The sequence below is a fragment of the Cottoperca gobio genome, chromosome 9 (assembly GCF_900634415.1).
Source record: "Cottoperca gobio chromosome 9, fCotGob3.1, whole genome shotgun sequence".
Taxonomy (NCBI): domain Eukaryota; kingdom Metazoa; phylum Chordata; class Actinopteri; order Perciformes; family Bovichtidae; genus Cottoperca; species Cottoperca gobio.
Genome location: NC_041363.1, coordinates 7,515,310 through 7,534,271, shown reverse-complemented (window position 1 = coordinate 7,534,271; position 18,962 = coordinate 7,515,310). Strand labels below are relative to the sequence as shown.

The 18,962-nt window shown below is 39.9% G+C and overlaps 1 protein-coding gene across 3 annotated transcripts in view; it reads right to left on the bottom strand.

Moving 5' to 3' along the window:
* trpm3 (transient receptor potential cation channel, subfamily M, member 3) overlaps nucleotides 1–13,689 on the bottom strand; it is a 135,621-nt gene extending 121,932 nt beyond the window's left edge. The window contains exons 1-2 of one of the 3 annotated variants that reach the window (XM_029440179.1): nucleotides 13,660–13,689; nucleotides 10,313–10,375 (exon numbers count right to left, since the gene is read on the bottom strand). In XM_029440179.1, coding sequence (XP_029296039.1) covers nucleotides 10,313–10,369 — 57 coding nt within the window. In that variant the 5' untranslated portion in view covers nucleotides 10,370–10,375; nucleotides 13,660–13,689. Of the gene's footprint in view, nucleotides 1–5,901; nucleotides 7,200–8,555; nucleotides 8,635–10,312; nucleotides 10,376–13,659 lie in introns of those variants that run through there. The other 2 variants (XM_029440180.1, XM_029440178.1) reach the window with 2 other exon arrangements.
* Nucleotides 13,690–18,962: the final 5,273 nt, after the last annotated feature.

The window sequence follows — 18,962 nt, the reverse complement described above, 5'->3', positions numbered from 1 at the left end:
GGGCCTATTTTTCATCGTTATATTATACCGTCTACGCAAAGGAATCACACTCTGTCATATTCTGCGTGCTGTCAAAAACACAAGCTGGAGAACTCAGCGTGACGAAGCTGTTGGGGGAAGTTGGTACAGTACCACTCTTCCATTTCACCTTTGGTGCAAGTGAGAGATAGACCATATTTTGCTTGAGACTGGATGAAAACACAGGTACAGCCGAAGCTTTAATGCTGTTTATTTTTGGTTTGGCAGTCAAAAGAAATACAGCACGTGGAGTAGATACTTTTTCTGTTTTTCTTTCAGTCTATCACTCACATGCTGGACAGCATTTGTGGAATAATGAGGAGAATAACTCAACTGAAGTCAGTATCTACAGTGAATACTGAGAATGGTAAAGAGACAGCAGTGTATGTTCTTTGTCACAGTTACTTAAATGCATGTGCATTTCAGAAACACAGAGAGGAAAAATAAGCAAAGTAATCCTGTTAAATAGTGTTGTACAGAGGACACTGAATTATCAAGCATGTGATTGGCAAAGTTCCAAAATGCAGTTTGGTTTTTCGTAATCAAATTAATATCGTCGGTGTTTGGGATTGTGTCTTTGTTTGTCAATCAAATCTTTAATGTCACAGCATCGGAGCTACCGTGTCACTTGCTGCACACTCGTGGTTCCCCTTGCTGGTTGACCATTTCCTTGAAGATAGCAAACTGAACCCACAAAAAAGAAACAAATGCAAAAGGCCTATTCAGAAAGTAGGAACAAAAAAACTTAAATGTCACCAACGATTCTAATTCCCTGCACCACCAGGCACTTTTCCATTTTTCCATTATTCGACAACTGGAGTTAAATTAGTTGTATCAGCATACTAATAAACTTGGAGAATATGTCACTGCCATGATCTTTAATTTGAGCTTAACAGGGCTCTGAACCTATATCTATTTTTCAGAACTAAAATGTGTTAGAAATTGGCTGATTGCTTTTCCAAGCGGCAACAGAAGAAATGCCAGATGTCCTACTATAACTCACAGACAACACTTTTAAATGTGAGTCACTGATCTCTCTTCTAAACACATCCTTTTTAAAAAAAACAACACAAATCGCTGAACCATGCACCGTTTCCATAGGAACTGTCAAAAACCGTTGCTTCTTTCCGACCTCCGTCTCATAAAGTAATATCACACTTGGATTCATTGTAATGACAATCCAATAGAAGAATTCACACGTTTCCAGTTTAGTTTCACCTGGGTACAAGAGATCCGAAAAGAACAAATTGAATTTTCATTTAAAAGAAAAAGGGAAAAATCAATAGTAGTTATTGTTATTTCTTCATATCAGCATGCATGTTGAGTGTAAAGAGAAATCAGATGGAGAGCTTGTTATGTTTGTATTATAATTATAATTTACTGTATAATGATATGGTGTTGGAGTAACAAAGTGTCGACAAGACGACATGATGGACTCAGATTGATTCATGAAACAAACATTTTACAAGACTATATTTCAACACATCAGGATAACGTTATCATTTCCCATCGCCCAATACACATTTTTTACTGAATAGAGGTTGAACACATTATAATGTAACTCACTGCAACCTCTGTTAATTAACATTTTTACTGAACAACGGCCAATAGCGATTGGCGGTCGATCAATCGGGGCATTCCTAATACGCATACACACAATATTGTGACATGTTCTCTTGTGATACTGGAGTTTGGTTGCTGTTCTTCTCCATTGCAGATCAGCATTTTGCCATTGTACGGCTGTTTTACATTTAATTGGTGGCACATGTGAACAAGTTGCTTCAGTTAAAAATAATGTGCAGTTTAGTATAACTGTTAATTAGTTTTACTCAACATGAAAGACATGATGGCGACTAAAGACCATTAAGGAAAGGTGACAAATGGGTTGGTTTTTTTTTAAGTCAAGCTCTGAAGCGAGGGGTGAAAATGGTCCCAGAATTACACTCATTACAGCCAAAAGCATCAAGGTAATGGTATGCAAGGCTTTGACACCATCCTATCTCCAAATTGCCATATTCTCTAAGGGAGATTCCACATGACATACTGGTTCTCAAGCACACACCCGCACAAACAGACATCATACATGCAATTTAAACCTGAAAACATTTTTGTCTGGCTGTAAAAAGGGACAGGGGATTTCTCAAGGCATACTGAGCAGAAGGCCTCCGTGATTAACAGATGGCTTGATGAACTGCAGGGCATTTATGTGACAATGAAGACAGAAGCACCACACAAACTGAGACACACATTTTATTGTACACTTGATATCGACAGACTTTCAGACTCTCACATGCAAAGAAGAGGAGGTCCGTCAAGTGGAAAGTACGATATCGTAGGTGTGTCATGATGAACTTATAATGCAAAATAAATATAAAAGTCAGATAAAGGCCTGCACTAGTTCTAAATCACAGATCCAAACCAAATTTGGTGAAATTCGTCAAAACCTGCCGCAGGTATTAAGCAACAACTTTGTCTGCTGCATCTCCACACCTCCTCCAGTTACATTACAGGTCATTTAGCTGACGCTCTTATCCAGAGCGACTTACAGTGAACTAACCACAGGGACAGTCTCCCTGGAGCAACTCAGGTTCAAGTTCTCAGGGGTACAATGGCCTTGGTATTGAACTCACAACCATCTGGCATTTGGAAGCCGTACCACTAGACCACTAGCTTACTGAGACTTAGGTAGCTGAGCCATATTTAAAGTTATTAGTTTCACCTGTTCTTTTTCTTTTTCTTCTTTCTTCTTCTTTTTTTTTTTCTTTCTTTCATTTTTTTCTCTTTCTTCTTTCTACTGTTATGTCTTCTTTTTTTTCTTTTCTTTTTATCACCTGTTCTTTTTTCTTTTTTTCTTTCTCTTGTCTCTTTTCTTTTTTCTGTTTTTCTTTCTTTTGTTTTTTCTTTTTTTTTCTTTTCTTTTTTGTTCATCACCTTTCTTTTTCTTTTCTTTTGCGTCTTTGTTGTTCTTTTCTTCTTTTTTTTCTTTGTTTCTTTCTTGTCTTTTTTCTTTTTTTTTTTTCTTTCTCTTGTTCTGTTCTTTTTATTTTTTTTTTTTCTTTTTTTTTTCTTTTTCGTTTCTTCTTTCTTTTCTATGTCTTTCTATTCTTTTTTTTCTTTCTGTTTATTCTTTTTTCTTCTTTTTTTTCTTGTCTTTTTTTTTTTTCTTTTATTCTTTTCTTTCTTTTTCTTCTTCTTTTCTTCTTTTTCTTGTCTTTTTTTTTTTTCTTGGCCACATTATACCTATAGTCCATTTACACAGGTGTATGGATGAATGGATCCCAATGCGAATAGGGAACCTCATAATGTTGATGATGCAATCTGTAAACTTTAAGTCATGCGGAGGACTGAACAAAACCAGGTCGGCAGATGGAACGTGGCGCAGCGTTACCGCCTGTAACCTGAAAATGTCCTCACCGTGGCTAGTGAGAAGAGCCTTTGATGGTAATTACCAATTCTAGTAAAAGTGAAAACAAAACAACTTTAATTCATTTACAAACACATTTTGAATCACAGGATACCAATTTCTATAGCTCATTCTTTTATTTGTTTGTCCTGCAGATAACTAAATGGGAATATATTTTTCTGAGAGGAATAGATTAAAAACCCCTCCCGTAACATACAGACTTCCACTGAGGATTAAAGAGGCAAACTAAAATTGTGCTGAATTGTATTAAAGCTCTTCTCTCTCCCTATCTGTCTCAGCCTATAATGTTCCTCGTCTTTCACTCTTTCAGTACCACCACTGAGTTTTGGATTCTCAAAGCGCTTGTGGAGTAATTATCTCACCTTACATTCTCTTCCAATTTCTATACTTCACGCTGTTGCACTCATTCAGACAGCCACACACACACACACACACACACACACACACACACACACACACACACACACACACACACACACACACACACACACACACACACACACACACACACACACACACACACACACACACACACACACACACACACACACACACACACCTGGCCATTACAACTGTCTAATGATTTTAAGACTAGCAGAGGTGTTGTGGTAGTATCACTCTGTGGCTTATATCCAAGCAACATGAATCCCAGAGGATCAAGCTTAGCTTCTCTTTGTGCACACAGACACACAGAAATAAATGCAGCTAGAGAAGACAGGAGCATGCACATTTGTTCTCCTGTTATGAAATATATTGACTCAGTTTTTTTAAAAACATCTACATCTTTGCATTTATAAAGTTCCTATTCAAATCTGTGACAAAACTGTCTGACAGCCCACTACCTCAAGTATTCCTAAAAATAACAATTCCTGATATTTTTTATAGCAGAATACGTGTGCAATACAAAATAGCAGTGGTTACTGGGGCACAACTGAAACCCCAGAAATGTATCTCGTATCTCCAACCGTGCATATCTCTGTCTCCCACACATCATCCAGCTCAGATATCACTGCCAAATATCACTCCACAGATTGGCTAAGTGTGATATGAGCACCAGCTAGCAGCAAGCTTTAGTTATTCTGACCTTGATCCATAAACATCAGTGAAGTTCCACATTTCAAAAATAGACCCCAGATCCATCAGAGCCATATGGAGACATTTTTCCTACTAGCCTGAAAGATGCTGCCAAAAGACATAGAGTATAAATCCATTTTGAAGCACTACAAACACCGTAGCACCTTGAAGCAAGTGCAGGAAACAAGTAAAAATTGGGAATGGAGTGAAATAACAAAAGAGAAGAGTACCAGATATCAAAACGGAGTCTGACTGTATTTGTGCAACCAGTTTCCAACATAGTAAGTGGTTCCTATTTCACAATTCTCTCAATATATTCCACTGGTTTTCTACTATTACGCTATAATACTACAAATATGATATTGCACCATGCACATTAGCTTCAGAGAATAATTTGCCAATCATTGAGAGCCTTCCAGCTGTTTCCAGTTGTTCGGTTGATATTCAAATACTTAATTAATGTTTATTTGACTATAATACTCGTCAGAAATCTTACATTTCTTGATATTTGCAGCAACTTTCATCCTAATGCCCCCTTTTGCAAAAGACAAGTGCATGTTTTATACCACGTCAGAAATTCAGCTGATCCCCAAGCATCTTTATAGATGGTAATATCTAAGCTATTCAAACACTGTTCATTATGCAGGATTGATAAAGCCATAAAATAGATAGTTGCCTTTTGAAAGATGATTAACTTGCGCACATTTATCCTCTGGGCTGTCTCGTATGTGGTTCATACACCAGGTAGTTATTTTATACACTGAATGACTATTGCATGTTGCAGTCTTATTTGTTCCCATTAAATATCTAGTGGGTGCTGAGGGCTTTTGGTCAATTGATTCGTTATGTACAGGAAGTACAGACACCATTATCACCAATAGTCTTTGGAGGATAATGTGTTGTGGTGCTCCAGTAGGTAACTAGCATCGATTAGCTTTTAATATACATGGTAAAGAATCAAAACTGTTTATGTAGGTAAGTTTACTATGCATATGTATAGTATATATGTAGCATTTGTTAAAAACAAACCCAAATATAAAAACAACATTCTGACTGCAGTACCTGGTTTCCAAGGTAACAGGGGGTGGAAGACTGTGTGAAGCTTAACACAATGCTAAAAGCCTTTTATCACTCAAGTGTTAGCAAGAGGCAACGCAGAGTGAAGAATCTAAGATTGTGATGTCTAAATCTTTATTACTAAACTGGTAAATTAACCAACAAGTTAGTCCTCCCTCCTAATCCCTCAATGCTGCTTAACTCCCTCCCAGGCAAGGTGCTATCTGACAGCAGCCTTTCCTGTCCCATTTCCCTCCCAGCACCCAGGTCATTGATTAATCTTTGGGGGAACATGTAGAGGGGGCCTGTGTATCCTCGAAACATCTTACCGGTGGCTGCTGAGAGTTGAGCGCCCCCCTCTTGGTGGACCCTCCTCTGGAGCTGATCCTCTTCCACGACTCTGAGAAACGCCCCCTGGTGGTGGGACGCCCTGGCCCAGATGTCCCAGAGGCAACAGATGAATCATCCCTGGTGGAGAACGGCCGATCCCTGCGCAACTCCCTCCGCTCAGACCACTTCTTCTTGGAAGCCATTGGTGTTCAAAAATTTGGTCAAAAAGATGTGATGAGTGAGTCAAGGAGGCTGCTCAAATCAAACTAGTGCCACAGGTGGCATCTCCGCTTCATTCTTAACTCTGCTGCCTACTGAACTAGCCAAATTCACTCAGTCTCTGTGTCTCTCTACTTTCTTTAAGTCTTCTTTCTCACTTTGAAAGATTGTGCAAGATAAATGTCCAACTCCTTTCTCCCAGTTTCTTGTACTTTTTCCCTCCTCTGATATGAGTGGGACAACAGATCTTCACCTGCTGGGCTGCACTCCTGTGCTCTTCTTTTTTTCCTTGGAGCCTTCCTCTGGGAGGGATGAGAATCAGAGAGGAGAGGTGGCGAAGCAGAAGGTGCTGTCTGCACCCTGTTGCATGTGCTGTTGCTGTGGCTCGGCCGTTGATGCTGTTTTCCCTCCTCACAGGGAGGGAGAGGGAGGGAGAGAGAGAGCGAGAGAGAAAGAGAAAGAGAGAGAGAGAGGGAGGGGGTTGGAGGGTACGATATTCAGATCCGGGTGAAAGGGGCTTCAAGTCAGCGACAAAATAATAACAAGGAGCTCACAGAGTGGGCAGGGAAAGAACAGGACAGACGAATAAATGACAGCGAGACAGGTGGAGACTAAAAAATAAAAAGCTATCAGACGAAACGAAGAGACAAGAAAGAGTCTCTGGAGTGCAGTTGAGAATAATGCAGAGCTGCTTTTAGCTGACTGAGAGGCACAGAGACAGACACGCTGCTCAGTAAGTCACTCTTTCACTGCGCTTTGAATACCCACAGCTACTAAACCTCCTCTTCCTCTTGTTCCCTGAGCCTTCATTCACAATCTCACTCTCTCCCTCTTTTCTATGCGGGTACATGTCTCTTCTTCTTTCTCTTTGATGTACGTGGTTCACAGTCCATGAGCTAAGCCACCTGAGTCCTCAGTTTCTCTGTTGCAATTGAAGAGTAAAGGATGATACCAAATGAAACTGGCGGTTGTGATGTTCTTGACTTTTTTTTCCCCCTGCTGCATTACCGGTCATCTTCTTGTTTCGCTCTCAGACTTCTTACTCAAAGTCTCCAGCTGTGCAAAAAGGGATGCCATGCTGTGGAGTTGTGGAGTTGAGAAAAGGTGAGAATTTGAGTTATTTCTTAGGGGACAAAATTATTTTTGTTCTAATCTAATGGGATCTAATCTAACGGAATCTAATGTGCTTTTTGGCCAAAGAACATGAGAAAAATATTCTGAGAAAAGAAAACAAGATGAGAGACACGGAGTGAGAGACAGAGACAGCGCGAGAGAGAGAGAGAGAGAGAGAGAGAGAGAGAGAGGGATACAGACAGGGAGGCGAGTAAGGAGAGGTGACAGTGTCTGAACACCATGGGCATTGCTGTTGTCGCTCCCAGCAACCACTTATCAACTGGGAGTATCTCCAACGTGTATTTATGTATGTGTGTGTGAGGGGGGGAGAGAGAGAGAGAGAGAGAGAGAGAGAGAGAGAGAGAGAGAGAGAGAGAGAGAGAGAGAGAGACTGTGTCACTGAGCAAGTAAGACCAGGGGAAAGTGAAAAAGCAAGTCAGATATTCCCTGAAGGATGAGAGCAGGGAGAAGGAGGGAGATAATCACAACTTTTGATCAAACATAGAACGACACCATGGAGACTTCAAAGTCAGCCCCCACTACTGTATTGAATCACTGGCACAATAATTAACCTTTGGTCAATTGTAACGTATTTCATTGGAAAAGCTGAATGGACGTGGCAAAATACGAGGTGATACACTGCAGTTGGGTTAATCTATAGATAATAAACACTGGACACTGTAAATTGTTATTTATATTCCAGACAGTGGTCTATATAATGGACAAGTTTGCATTATAGTAATTTGGTGCATTTAAATACATATCTGCATTTTCATTTTAAACAATATAGCTCAGCTTATGTGACAATAACGAGTAAAAGCAAACGTTTTTCCAATAACCATAAAATACAGTAGTACTGTCATGTGTCTGTTCAGGTTCCTTTTCATAATAAGTGCATTATATTTTACTATAGAAAAATGTAATGTAGTTAACTGACAAAGTAAGTAACAAAAAAAGTATTGCTAGCTTAACGGTCTACATTTATACCAATTAGCGCGCAGTACAAATTAGCCACTGATTTGCTAACTGCTAAAATGGTGTTTAATTAAGCTACTTACGTTACATGTCATGCTACATGTGTGTTTTGTTGAGCTGTAAAACCTAATGTGGATTAACAGCCCAATTTGCAGGACATTTTAGAAGAACAGGTTTAGCTGTTCAGTGAAAATTATGCTAACTACGTCTTTAGCATAGCTAGCTAACATGCTAATTATTCCTAATACCAACATTTCCCCGCGAGACAACACAATTATTATTAACTATGATGAATACATTACAAAATGTGTGTAAGTATGTTACTTTATGTTTGACTTTATCTTACCTGACACTAAATGACATTTTGAGGACCAAAAAACGAAAGAAACATGTCTTCTCACTGGGGAGCTCAACTGCTGTCTGCCTCCATGTCTTTTTAGAAACGACCACCAGGAGTCTCCTAAATCAAACATTTTCAAATTCTAGATATTATAACCTCTAACCTCTATCTAATGATTTCTGACCACATCCATCCTGCTGCTTCAGATTCAGGGTCCTGGTATTGTGCATGCTTGCTCACTAACTGTGACACTTTTCATATAATTAAACCATTCTTGATGTTATTATTTACACCTGTGCTTTTTCTGCTTTGCCAAGTCAAAAAGTCTACTGTTAAAAGGGTTTATTCGATCAATGGCCATTTTGTTGGTGTATATAATGAGTACAAATAAATTCAGGGTAGGGTTTTTATTCAGACTATAGAACAAAATATGTTTAAGACTAAAACAAGTGGTTTTCCCAAATCATAAATGAAAAATGTAAATGCTCCTGCGGTGTGTTTAAATGTTGGACTAGTCTTTGTGTAGGCTACTAGCTGACATGTATCTTCCTCCCGTCGCCCGGTGCAACCCCCTTTCTTTAACATCTACCAACACAGGGTTGTGTGGTTGCCATGGTTACTAAACCAAAAACTTTGGGTTGCATCATTATAATCCTCCGATGTATTCCCACATGCACTCATGTACAATTTCACACCATTACATCCATGAAAACACACCAGCAGCACACACACAACTGCAAAAATATTAATGTTTTTCTGTCTCTTACAAATACACACACACACACACACACACACACACACACACACACACACACACACACACACACACACACACACACACACACACACGCACACACACACACACAGTCAGTGAGGCTGACATGTAAACAGTTCAACACCAAATACATAAATACAATTAAAAACACCTCAAATCCTTAAGTAACCTTTTTCAGAGAGGATTTTTTAATTGGCTTTCTGAGTGGTGGAATATTTTCTGTGGTTGCTTCGTGTCAAGTTAGAGTTAAAAGAAAGAGAAAAAATGCTTGAGAAAATTGCTCAGTTACTTTGTAATCTCCAATACAAACATTCATTGTCAGTGTTTGTTTACAAAACATTACTTTTTCATAAAAAATATTATGGAATTGAACCCTGAAATGCTGCATATCAGCACCACCACAGAGAAAACCACTTTAGAGGAAAGTCTGTGATGTTGTCGTTTCAAGCCGTGTTTAAATACATAAAATTGCTCTTGTGAAACAACTTATTGATCTCCTGCTGAACGCCAATTTATCCAACTTTCATAAACCCCGAGTATTAAATATTCACCTCAGCATTTGTCACCAACAAAAACCAAGTAACTTTCCTGACAGTCAGAAAGTACCCAGCGTTGACTGAACATGAACGTCACAGTGATCTCCACAATGTCGGAGAAACTGTGATAGTAAAACATATGAAAATTATTTAACGCTTTTTTAAATTGCAACACTTTTAATTTTAACTTTCACATCTCATTGACCTCAAGAGTTAACAAATTATGCAATATTGTGAACTATTTTCTTCCCGTTGAAATGTTGGTGATTAAATACATGACTCAGCACCCTTCTGAAATGATTTAGCAGCTGTAAAAGCAGCTGTTCATATATATACAGTCAACAAACGCATAACTATGAACTCATTCTCAAACTAACACATGTTTTTTTTTCTGACACATTGTCTGTCTATTATGTTGAAGATCCTGGAGGAACAGGAAGTGTGTTTCCTACCTTTAACTCTATGCACAGCGGGGTCAGAACTCTTCTTGTGTGAGATTTCCTCGTCATTTTCACCTGGAGGACAAAATCAGAGAGAGTAAGAAAGTAAGAAAAGGTTCAATTAATTACTTTTTAAATGCCTTGCACTTCAAATCGTTGATATAATACATCACATTAATATCGAATTTCATAATTTCCTTACATTTGTGACATAAAAAAAAAAAGAAGCATGTCAAACATTTTTTAAATGTTAGAATTTCTAAATGTGTGGTTTTGTTAATTAGTCATGTACGTCTTGTACAAAGGCTCTGTTGATTCTACAGCCTTCCTCCTGTCAGCATAATGCAATGTGTTGAAAACATGCACATTCCTTCCATCATTAAACTCCCTTTATTGCTATTTCAGTCGAGAAATCAAGTTGATATAATTTATTGCAAACACTTTTTTCAAAGCTAAAGTGAAGATCTGTTTTGTTGCCAGCAGGATTTTAATGAATTGAGAAATTCTCCTCTGGAACTTTGCCTCACTGTTTTTTTTCTCAAACTGCATTAGGCAAAAAGAAATTGATATGAGGATTAGCTCTCAAGATGTTCTTGGTTCAGGGGTTATGAAAGTAATCCAACCTCATTTAATTGGAAGTGTTTCCAATCACTGAGAAAGATAACATAAGGAGGCAAACTGCAGAATGTATTGTAAACACACAATGTTAAAATAGTGAATCATGAGCAGGTGCTATAGTGCCAAAGGACCAACAATCTAAGGAAATGAGAAGACGAGCGAAGCTTTACTCTCTCCTTATTTGATTTTAATTATCTTTTTTTATACAAATCTGATATCATGGTGATTTCTATGGTGCTCATGATCTGATTCCTGCTGCTGTAAAGTCTCTTCTCTTATACTGACCATATACATGTTGTAAACACAGTGGGGAATAACCTGTAACCTGCAAATACCAATACATCGGCGTTCACTGAAGGGAAGAAATAATGAACGAAAGAATGATTCATTAAATTTAGATATCAATTTGTGTTTTGAAATTGTGTTCTTCTTAAACTTTCCATTTGTGGTAGAAAAACACCTTTCACTGTTCAGAGAGTAAGAAACACAAATAATCATTGGTATAAATGGCGGGAGGCAGGTGTGACTGCCCTCACCTGTCACTTGTGTTTCCTTCACACAACCTGACCATCAACTCGAGCTCATTAAAGCCGTCTACACCTCAGCTAGCTGAGCTGTTCTTTGCCCCACTGACTTTGCTTTCTCCACCTACTCTTCACGTTCTCCCATCTGCACTTCCCACTCCCCATTCATCCATTCTTTCTTACTTTTTAAAATGTATTCAGCTGTGAGTGCCACACTCAGAGTCTGGCACGTAGCCACCTCACTTAAATAAGAAAATCAATGTAGGAAATTGGTGTAATGAATTCAGGATGGTCTTGTCCTCGAACATGGAATGGTCTGGTAAGTGGCTCATCCCAGTCTTTCCTCCAAACGCATTTATATTTTCATAATCAGACATCACTGCACTTCACTTTACTGTACATTTTATTCAAAAGGAAAAAACATCTGTCATCTTCCCTCCTTCTCACCTACACCCCTGTCCACCCGTGAAACCACACAAGTTTAATCATGTGACGAAAAGAATTACAACATGGCATTTTGTTAAATGTATTAACCTGCAGAATCTGTTGGAAATAAAATGAATGTTTATTCCCAAAAAGAGTATGATGGCTGCAGTGTTTACTTCACTGATAATTAGCCTCTGTTGCCTCTCATATCCTTACTAATTAATGCTTCCTCTCTCTGTGCGACAGAAAGGTTGGGGATGCATTTTTAAGCAGGCTGATGCCATCAATAATTCACGCACAGCATCCACAGACAATATGCGTGTTTCTGTTTGCCCGCATTTGTGAATTTCTCCATACCCGTGCTTTGTGCACCAGGTACATATTTACAGATACTACTCTGGTGAAGTATAACTGGCCCAAAGAGAAAGATATCTACAAAATCAACACAAAATCAACACAAAATCAACACAAAATCAACATTTGTGATCATCCTGCAACTACTAAAAAAACAATAAACCCATGATAAAATAAGAACCATGTTCTTTCTTCTGTTGGTTCAACTTTTCTGTCTGTAATTCATCAGGGAAAGACTCAACTAGCTGACAAGCTGTAAGAGTAGATGAGTCAAACGTAAACGCAGCCTTCTGTAGAGAGAGGTGTCACCAAAACTGTCCATAGTGCTGCTGAAACTCCTGCACATCTCCCTGTTTGACAACAGTCTAACTGGCAGCCAGCAAACCCTTGATATTCTCAATATGCTCACAAGATGATGCACTGGTAATGTTCCAGTATGTGTGAATTTAAATGTTTTTTTACGTGTGCTGGCTTTCTATCACACACACACACACACACACACACACACACACACACACACACACACACACACACACACTAATAAGGTACAACTCATCCGTGTCTGAACGCCACAGATCAGCCTGGAGACGAGTCACTAATCACTGAATCATGGAGAAGAGGATAAGGCTTGTGCACGCTCACACATAAAATACACACACGTATACAACTTCCATCTGTAATGATGTAATCTCCGCTGAGGGAGAAATGCCCAGGTCAATACCGAATCTTCCGCCTTCAGCCACTTTTGCATCGTAGAGATAAAACTCCCAATCCTAAACTCTTAAACTTCTATAAAACTATGCTTTGTCCTCAGCTATCAGTATGGCAGGGAATGTTATGTTGTACGCTAGTTGAGGCTTTAAAGGTGTGATGGAGAAAACTAAACATCACACATGACAAGTGATTACATTAATCTGCTCTTAGAGTCCAAAGAAGAACAAAGATTTAAGGAAAGACAAAAGTAAACGACGATCACTCTGTTTAGGAGCCAGAGAATCCCTCAAAGGCTTGTTCTGGGGAAATGTGCTAAATCCATGTTTCATCAGACTAACAGGGATCAGGCTATTGTGGATGATTTATACATAGGGAGCATATGGTTGCTTCAGTGTCCAACGACCAACAGATGGAGGCGCAAAGCAAAAAGGAGAGGAAATATGGGGGGACAACTATAATTTATTCAACACCTCAGCCTCCGACCACTTCTCAGCATTGAGCTCACATAATGCATTTTTTCTTGCCAATAAAATTTCAACACATGATCCTAAAAGTAACTCAACTTTTATGCGAAATCACTTTCCTCGTTTCCACTACTTTTCCCCCCAATTATGGTTTAAAAACGTTCTATGTATGTGTAAAATTATCTTTGGCCGTTTTATTATATTGTTTACAAACTTCTTCTCCAGAGAGCGTTCAAATTCAAAATGGCCGATGTCTTACCACTCTGAAGGTCTCTGAGGCTCCTTTGGGAATCGCTTTCCTTCTCGCCCTTACTGCACTTGAGTCTTGAACTTCTGAATCCTCTTCTGAGCAAAAGTCCTTCTTTCCTCAAAAAAAAAAAGTTCAAACATCAAGTAGTAAAGCTGGATGGTTTCACAACCAGATGAGAAAAGCCAGATGATTGGAAGGAGAGAGAAATGGTGGCTGAGAGTAAAGATGGCTGGCTCCAGGAGTCAGAAGCCACAGGTGGGCAAGACATCCCTCTGTTAGTGGAGGCGTGTAGGAGGACAGGGCATGACGCAGCCTGTGCGCCTGTGTACGTGTGTGTGTGTGTATGTGTGTGTGTCAGTCTCTATTAGAAAGCACATCTGTAGGTCCAGGAGACACGCTGGGCCGAGGACGAGGATCCAGTAATTCCACAATCATTCTCGTTCCAGCTTCAACCCCAAAACCAGACAATTCCTCCAATTATTGTCACCACTGGTATTGCAATGATCTAAAACTCTTAGCAACTCTCTGATTGGGTTTTCTGATTTGTTTGAGCACTTGTTATGGCAAGCCCTGTTTGTTTTTGAGGCTGAAAAATCAGAAAGACGAAGAATATGAAAAAGAAAAAGGAGATATCTTCTTGTGTTGCACCTGTACGCAAAACATCATCTCATCTGGTTGCTATGAAGATTTAAAAAATGTCCAAGGCGATGAAGATGGCGTTCAATCAGGCACGTCTCCTCTGCTTTTCCTCATTTGCGGATCAGCCTGCGCCTTGTTTCCTGTAATAAGCTTGTGGCAGATTGAAAGAGAATGGAGATCAGGGTGTTAGGGAAAACCTTTTCCTGCAGATCTGGCTACTGTCTGGGCCTGATGAGCATCTGGCAGGTGGAACGTCATCAACAAAAGCCCCTGATACACAGTTACTCTGAGGGGCTGCAGGGTGGGAAACTCAGTGTGTGTGTTACCCCCAGTGATCTAGACCCTTTGAGCATCTCACTGGGGCAGGTTGCTAGGTGAGGCTGTCATGATGCCCACCCCAAATCCCTCAACACCCCCCACAAACAAACATGACCACACACACACACACACACACACACACACACACACACACACTGCACAGTTTGAAGGGAGGAGGGTTAATGATAGCAAATGAAGAAAAGTAAACAGCGGGTGGCTAACGAGTGCTAATTTAGTTCGGCGCTCTGCTATGAATTAATGACGAGATCACTCGGATGCCACAGCAACAGAGGGGAGGAGCGGTCTTGTTGGTCGACAGTGAGGGGCCCCTGTCAAGCCGCTGATCACTTTAGGGCCCTGAGATGCTCTCTGTTGTCTGGAAACAAGAGCATGACATAACATCTCATTTGGCTCACTGGTATCCATCCAGCACAAATCTTTCCTCCTTTTATTTCACTTTTTCCTCTTTTGTTTAGTTTTTTAAAATATATTTCTTTCTTTTTCCCCCTTTTCCTGCCATGCTTTGCCTTTCCATCCATCCTCACACTTTCCCCCTCCACTCCTTCTCCATCACTTTGTCCCCTCTCCTGTCATGGCCTGTCTGCGCCGATGCAGCTGTGAGATTGCAAAGTGATTCATCCAATCGTGGCCTGTCACATCAGGTACAAACTGGTACTGATCAGGGCTTCATTCATTTACACACTGCTCCATCATGCAACCGTGCACACCTGCTGCATACACACACATACTTTACATTCACAACATAAACATAAGCCTCCTCATGTTTAAATTAACCTTATACATACTCAAATCATGGAGGAGAGATAGGTCTAAGAAAAGAGAGCGTGAATAAGATAAAGCAATTAAGAGTGGCGTAAAATCTTAGACAATAGGTCCGCTTAACAGCCTGGCAATTAGTAATCAATTACCTTACAGTGAGCAGCAGTGCGGGGGCGGTTCTCTTCAACATTCTTGTTATTTCAAATACTCCATGTACTGTGGGGCACAAATAAGAAGAGACAATAATTGTGGGAAAAAAAGCTGGATGATGAGGAGGAGGTTGAGGGGGAGGACAGAAAAGTGAAGGAACAAAGAGGACATTAAAAGCTTGTGAACCTAAGTTTTTAACCTAACCTAAGATTTTGTGTTTTATATGAGTTAAAAGGTGAACAAGAATTTCAAATATAATGGGAATCAATGTCACTAAAACCTCAGCCAAGGACAAAAAGCCAAAGACTGCCTTATTAACACAAAAAAGAGCAAGGAAAGTACAGAAGACTAGACCGTAGAAAACCTTTCTGAGCAGCGATAGAAACTTTTGTGCTCATATGTCTTTCCATTATTCGTATTTTCAGTTTTTCCATATAAATGTGGTTTAGTAGATGTTTAAGGTTTCATATGCGATTGAAGGGCAAGGACATTATAGACGATCGATCAATGCTGTGCAGAAGCAGAACATATTAAGGCCTTTCTCTTAGTCTCACCTAAGGACACACACAATCTATATCTAATCAGAAAGTCTGGTTACGCTTTTGGGTCAGCTTGATAGCAGTTTGGCCTCCTCAATACAGAGATCACACAACCAGAAATACAAAAAATGTGGATTTAGGGGACACACAAATATTGAGCAATTGCATTGAGCTGGTCATGTGGAAAGCTTATCAGGAGAGCAGGTTTCTGGCAACTAATAGTACGTCTTTAGGCTGTCTTCTGGCTAAATACTGAGCGAGTGTATTCCCTCACGGGCTACATCCTGTGATCTTTGGGGCTGACAAATGTAGGTTTTACTTTGGTTGCGGGATCAGTGGATCAGTGACAGCCTGGAGCAGTATCTCAGCAGAGCGGCAGGCCCTGATGTTTGGTCAGTTACAGCAGACACAAGTCTTGTACCGTATCTCCAGGGGACAACGATTATCTGGTTCGGTAACCACACTTCATGTCTCAACTTGATGCGTCTTAACAGCCAATTGGTTTCACAGCAAGAATTAGTTTAGTTGAGGATTGAGGTTTGATCGGTCGTGATTGCTGCTTCTAATGGCCACATACTTCCATGAACATTTGGTTGTCTTTACAAGATTTTGTTCAAACAAATGTACATCGAGCAACAAAAGCCTCCCATAAGTCATCAGCAACGACTGTGATTCTGTTCAAAGCAACACATCTAGCCTTAACAGCCTCCACAAGGTCCCTTTACAGCTAAACAAAATGAAAATGACTAAATAAAAAGGATGTTTAATTTGCAGTTCTCTGAAATGATCTGCTGCTTCATGCTGAAGCACAGCGCACAAATCAGTTGAGACGCACTGGAAGTTTGGCTTTAAAAGTCCCATGCTGGGTTCCAGCCTTAAAACATCTCACAGCGCCTTCGAGTCCCCAAACACAACACGTAGCCACATATTAATTGAGGGAATGATTAAAATACAGAATAAGCACTTTTGGCAATAAATAACTGCATCATAATCCTTTTTTTATTGCATTTCTGAGGCCTGATTAGCCAGTATCATGCTGTGTGGAAAATACACGGCATATTTTCTAGGAATAGCTTTGACTGGGACAAGCCTATAACAGTCACACCCACACCTCTTCATCTACAGGTAGATAAGGTTAATTCACTCTCTGATGGGCTGGGGGGGGGGGGGGGGGGGCTGAACCATTTGATGTTAAAGGGTAATTGACTATGTCTGAGTAGTTTTGTGTGTGAGGGGAGATCAGGAGACCTAGGTGTGTGTGTGTGTGTGTGTGTGTGTGTGTGTGTGTGTGTGTGTGTGTGTGTGTACATACATAGCCTACTGTCATAAAAGATTACGGACATCATTAAAATATTCCCTCTGTGACCTTAAAGCTATAGCACCCGACTCAGCAGTATGTAGGCTAAAGCAGCTTTTTGTGGTCAATTTGAGGGGGAGGGAAAAAAAGTATTCTTGCAGAGAATTATTTTTTTTGGATTATTCCCAGGGAGATGGTAAACTTGCCATTTTTGTGAAGAGAGGCAATTTTGAGTAAATCTGTGGAAAGCAATACATCCTGTTAATTATTTTTATCTAGAAAAGAAGGGCCCTGCAGAAAAGGGTTTTGGAACCACTGCTATACGCAGTCATGTTGGAAAAAGCCAAACAAAAAAACATATTTGGTTTCCCTCAACTGTATTATAAACACAGCACAACACTGTGCATTGTATGATTGGGTTACATCTTGTCCCACCTGGCCCCTGAAAACCACTTTTAGATTCATGATAACACAGGAACCTCTTCCTCAAGCGGTCACAGGTGGCCCTCCACACATTTCCTCTGTGACGACACTGAGCAGAGCAACCAAACGCTCCCACAGACCCCAACCGGCGTGTCTTTGTGTGCCACTTTGCTGCCGTTACGGTGACATTAAACCGAGAGGAGATTTACATTACTCCTCAGGACAGCGAGGACACCGGGAGAGGGGTCGTTATGGAAACGGACCCCTACACGGCTGTCAGAATTGTTTAATTATTCAGGACCACTGAGCATCAACTGGAACCGCTCAACGGTGAGATAAAAATATTATACCATGTTAGAGAATCCAGATAAACTTACCTTGAATATACTAAACGGTTGGGCTACCAAGCTCCTTGGTGGACTCAGCTAATGAGTATTTACTGCTCTGCACACACACAATTAATTTCTATGCAAATATGCACATGCTTACACAAGTAATCTGTTCATCAAAGGCAGACAGGACATTTGCTACAGGTGTATATTGCTTTGAATATAAATTCAGTCAAGACCAAAATCTGACTTTTTGACAACATTTTTGTTTTAATAGCTTTATCATGCTTTAGAAATGTATCATTTCAAAGAAAACAATGTGGTAAAAAAAAAAAGAATAGCAAAAAATCAAACCAGTCAAAGTAGGCACCCCAAACCTGTTTAAAGTTAGCTTAGCTTGTGAGATAGCCATGGCTAGCATTGTCTGAAGCTAAATGTACTTACTTTCCCCCCCCCCCCCCCCCCCCCCCCCCCCTCCCCAAACAACTCAAATGTATCAATGATGATGGACTACAATGTTTGGTAACTTGTAATCCCACATAAATAAGGTGAATGAGAAAATCCCTGCTAAAACTAGCCAATTTAGCATAGTAGCATTAACCGCCATCTCAGCTTTCGCCTCTAGAGGCGTTTATGATTTTAAGTGGTTAAGCTACATTTAAATCACAAATTTAAATGTATTCAATTGTAAATAAATGTATTATATTCCAAGGTAATGATTCCCCCTTTTTATCAAAGGCAGAGTGCAGTCATTTTGTTGGCAGATGTTTTTTTCTGTAAAATAAGAAATCAGCCTAAAACGAGACACGTTGCACAGTTTACTCAGTCAACCAGAAA